The sequence below is a fragment of the Equus quagga genome, chromosome 11, assembly GCF_021613505.1.
Source record: "Equus quagga isolate Etosha38 chromosome 11, UCLA_HA_Equagga_1.0, whole genome shotgun sequence".
Classification (NCBI taxonomy): Eukaryota; Metazoa; Chordata; class Mammalia; order Perissodactyla; family Equidae; genus Equus; species Equus quagga.
Genome location: NC_060277.1, coordinates 86,348,983 through 86,352,929, shown reverse-complemented (window position 1 = coordinate 86,352,929; position 3,947 = coordinate 86,348,983). Strand labels below are relative to the sequence as shown.

General features: G+C 41.3%; 1 protein-coding gene across 1 annotated transcript; it reads right to left on the bottom strand.

Annotated features, from left to right (window-relative positions):
- Positions 1-766: 766 nt before the first annotated feature.
- TMEM100 (transmembrane protein 100) lies at positions 767-3,692 on the bottom strand. The gene is made up of 2 exons (XM_046674252.1): positions 3,434-3,692; positions 767-2,002 (listed from the first exon to the last, which is right to left on the bottom strand). The coding sequence occupies exon 2, from the start codon at positions 1,935-1,937 to the stop codon at positions 1,533-1,535; it is 405 nt and encodes a 134-aa protein (XP_046530208.1). The 5' UTR covers positions 1,938-2,002; positions 3,434-3,692; the 3' UTR covers positions 767-1,532.
- Between the last annotated feature and the right edge of the window lie 255 nt (positions 3,693-3,947).

Genomic DNA, 3,947 nt, shown 5'->3' with positions numbered 1-3,947 from the left:
TTTAAGGCAATTGTGGTGTGCTCTACCATAATCAACAACTCCAAACTTTCATCCTCTGACCATCAAAGGCCAGAGAAACTAGGCCATGAAGACATCTCTCCTCCACAAAACCACTTGAGCACCAGGGAGCAGTCAGCGCCAGAGGGCTCCGGCCATATTTAATTCAATTCCTTGATGGCATGCCTTTCACGGAAAGTGCTATGCTGTGCTTGTTTTGTTTTGCTTTGTTTTCCAAGGTTTAAGAAAGGCTTCATGTCTAACTATCTTCCCATTCTAGTTTAACCTGGTTTAAACAACATGGACCAGGGATATTTCTGGCTGAAGTTACAGGATGTAACTGTGTGTAGAATAGCTCAATATCCACAGAATTCAAGCAGTACTCTTATTTGCATTATATTGGGACTAACTCAGTTAAGCCCCCTGAGAATCGACACAATGCCTGGCATATGGCTGGTGCTCAAAAATATGTTAAGCAAATATTTAACAACTGATTCCATAAACATGTAACACACATTATAAAATTCCTGACCCCAGGCATTGCTATCCTACATGTAATGGCATAGAAATCTTTTAGAAAATAGGAAACATAATTAATATTATGTTTAAGAAGTCATGAAAGAAATGATGTGATAAAAAAATAAAACTCTTCTAGTTACGTTAGGAAGAAGTAACATGCCCGTTTGAGAGAAATACAATTGAGACGTAGTACATGAGGGAAGACGGGCCATTTGGAAATGCAATAAAAATAACTACAATAGAAACAAAGTTTTAAGAAGTTTCAGCAGCAATGAGTATTTATTATTTTTAATGAAATGTACATTAAACTTTTATATAAAAGTCATCAAAAGTGCTATATTGGGTTACTTTAATATTAATTTAACCCCCCCGTGTCATCTAGTAGCTACATCTTTTACCTTTTTTTTTTACTTCTGACACATCATTACAATCATCTAAAACTGTCCAATGTTAAAACATAAAAAATATTAGTTTACTCTTCAAGAAAAAGTACCACCAGTGATGAATTACTGAAAGTGAAAAAACAGATGCCACAGAACCAGCTTATTGGGAAAAAAAAAATTATCACAGAATTTCATAGAAGTATGCAAAGTCCAAGGCCATTTAGACTCTTGGCAGAACATTTTTATGATACAGCATCTTAAAAGTGTGGGTTCTTTCGGAGGCAGGTCGGTGGTGTGCAGAACTGTCTGATTATTTTCTCAGCTACTTTTCAAGGTGAACCAAATGTTGCCTAAAGCTGCGCACCTCCCATGACCCCAAAAATGTTTAATGTAGAGAAAAAGCTGATTTTTCAGCCTTAAAAATAGCCCTTAGAGTTAAGTTTGTCATTGAAGAAGACTCAAGTTGTTCCCCACAAAAGAGAACTCCCTCTACCCGCCCATCGTCCATCCGCCCTCACTCCTCTAGCCCACTGTGATGCCAAGTCCATTCTCTCCCACCCGTTCTGGGTGCACTGGCTCACACAGTGTGAGCAGGTTTTTCAGGCCACGTATCCCGTTTGGTCTCATTCAGTCCTAAGCAAACAAGCTTCTCTGATTTGCCACAAGAGCCGTCTGACTCTCCCTTCTCTTGGCTTTCTTGCTCCTCTGTCTCACCTTCCAGCACAAGGCGCTGGAGGCTAACAAAAAAAGTCCTGATGACAGAAGGACCAGGCCTAAGATGGAGATGATGGAGCCGTGGGAATTGAAGCTGTAAGCCACAGCAGTGACCACTATCCCAGCGATGAGGACCACCACGGCGAAGGGGATGATGCAGCGGTAACAGGAAAGCTCAGCACCCCCCGTAGCTGCTGTCAGCTGAATCTCACTGACCAGGGGGACCATGGTGACTATCACTTCACCGTTGGGGCTCTTCTCCATTGTCACTGGCTTGGGAGACTTTGGGGTTCCCAGGATCTCCTTTATTGGCTCTTCAGTCATTTTTACAGCAGCGTCTCCTAGCTGGTTTCACACACTAAACCTAGGGGGTCTCACCAGGGTGGAAGCTGTGGAAGAGAAGACAGGAGATGTCAGCTAAATGCATCAGAGTGAACTGGGGAAACACCACTGTGGTCTTTTCTGGGAGGCATGGATGCATGTGAAAATGAACTATAATTTTTTTCTCTAATTGTTTGCATTTCTAATTCTCTTTGCATTGGGCAAAAAGCAAGATAAGGCAGATAATCATAAAGAAAGGGAAGATATAAAAAGCAGGAAGCACTTTACAGTGTTTAATATACCCTGGTGGTCTACAAATATTTTACAAGCCTTTCCGTCTTGTCTATTGCTTCTCTTTGCTCTAAACACACAGAAAACCCTCTATCCTAATCCAGAGACAGCCTCATTGAAGAGGAGAATCCATTATAAACAATACTTTGAACAGTTCGTTCCACAACTCATAGCAACTTAGACTCTGCCAATGTTTCCGGGCATAACATGCATTCTTTCCAAACTGTCACCCATTCGCTGCCCACCAAATCAATGTCAAGACCAGCAGCCAGCGTGCAAATGATGTCCTTCTACAGCAACTTGACAGTCAACAAGTCGTTATTGCGTAACTATTGAACAAAGCCTAACACGTATCCTGGGGCCACAGTAGGGGTGCAGTTCAGCAAAACTTCAGTGACGATAAAGCTAGAATTTGTGACCTAAAATGTGACACTATCCTCTGATCCATTTGAAAAAAGAAAAATAAAATTCAACAATTTTGTAGGATATAATTTTGTGCTTCTAACATTAAAGTTCAACTGTTAGAGTGATTAGCTTTTCATTCACAAATCTTCCTTTAAACTCAACAAAAGAATTTTGATATTATGTGTACTATAACACGCTTAAAAAACAAGCATGCTAGATTTTCAGTAAAGTTCCACAAGTTCGTTTAGCCCTTGTGTACAAAACGTGCTGCCATGCACTTTCTAAATATTTCGAACCTGAACATTTCAGGACAAAATCTGAGACTGTCAATCAAAAACATCTGCTTGAAATCCTGTCTATGAGAAATCAGTGGATACTCTTGTCTGCTTCTCAGACATGTTAAGTCACTCTCTTTTGTCCTCGAGAAGCCATCTAGCTGCTAAAGAGTTGAGTAGCTGAAGTTACTAAAAGCCATTCAAGGAAGACACTTGAGACTATTCAATGAGATTAATACTTGAAACATATTAAGCATCCACTGAAAACACATTCAACCCCAAATCAAACCTCACAGGTCCTTCCCTGCCCTGGGAGGTCCAAATATCCCTCCCTGTGTAATAAAGCTAAATATTAGAGCTGCCTGTTTGCATGTAATTTTGTCACCAAATTAAGCACTGCTGTCCAATGAGACCCTAAATCCTGGCTAGGCCAGTAAAAGGACATTTGAGATTACATCTGAAAGAAAAACCCCAAAGCTGAGATTTAAGCTAACCTGAAAATGAAGGTCTGCCTCCCAAACTACTTACGCGTCCCTTGGAGAGAAGCAATCCATTACCAGGGAAACCACTCCGCTTGGGAGGGAAGAAACGCTTGAGCTTCTTCGGTCAACTTCTGGGAAAAGAGCCTGTAACAACACGTTTGTCAATAAAATGACAGGACAGGGCTCTCCCCTGGGGAAAAGAAAAGCTATAAAAATACTGTACTAGATGGTTGGTTTTAGATCCTGGAGCTCTTTCTTTCACCCTACCTCTGTTTCTAAATGACGCCTGTCTTTCCCTCTCTCTCTTTTTATTTCCTCCCCCTCCGGATTGCCCCTCCCTGCCATTTTTTTTTTTTTCCTCTCCGTTCTTTTACTTGCCAGCAGATTCCGACTTTTGGCTTCCCCTAACTCTGCTCAGTGACATGATAAGTCAGAATCATTCTAGAGTCCCCAGAGACAGAAGCCAGCTTTGACTTTTATTTCTCTTGCAGCATGGACTCAGCATACTGCTTTGCATTACTCATTTTTTCCCAGGCCAACCTCCAGATCTTCCTCCCGCC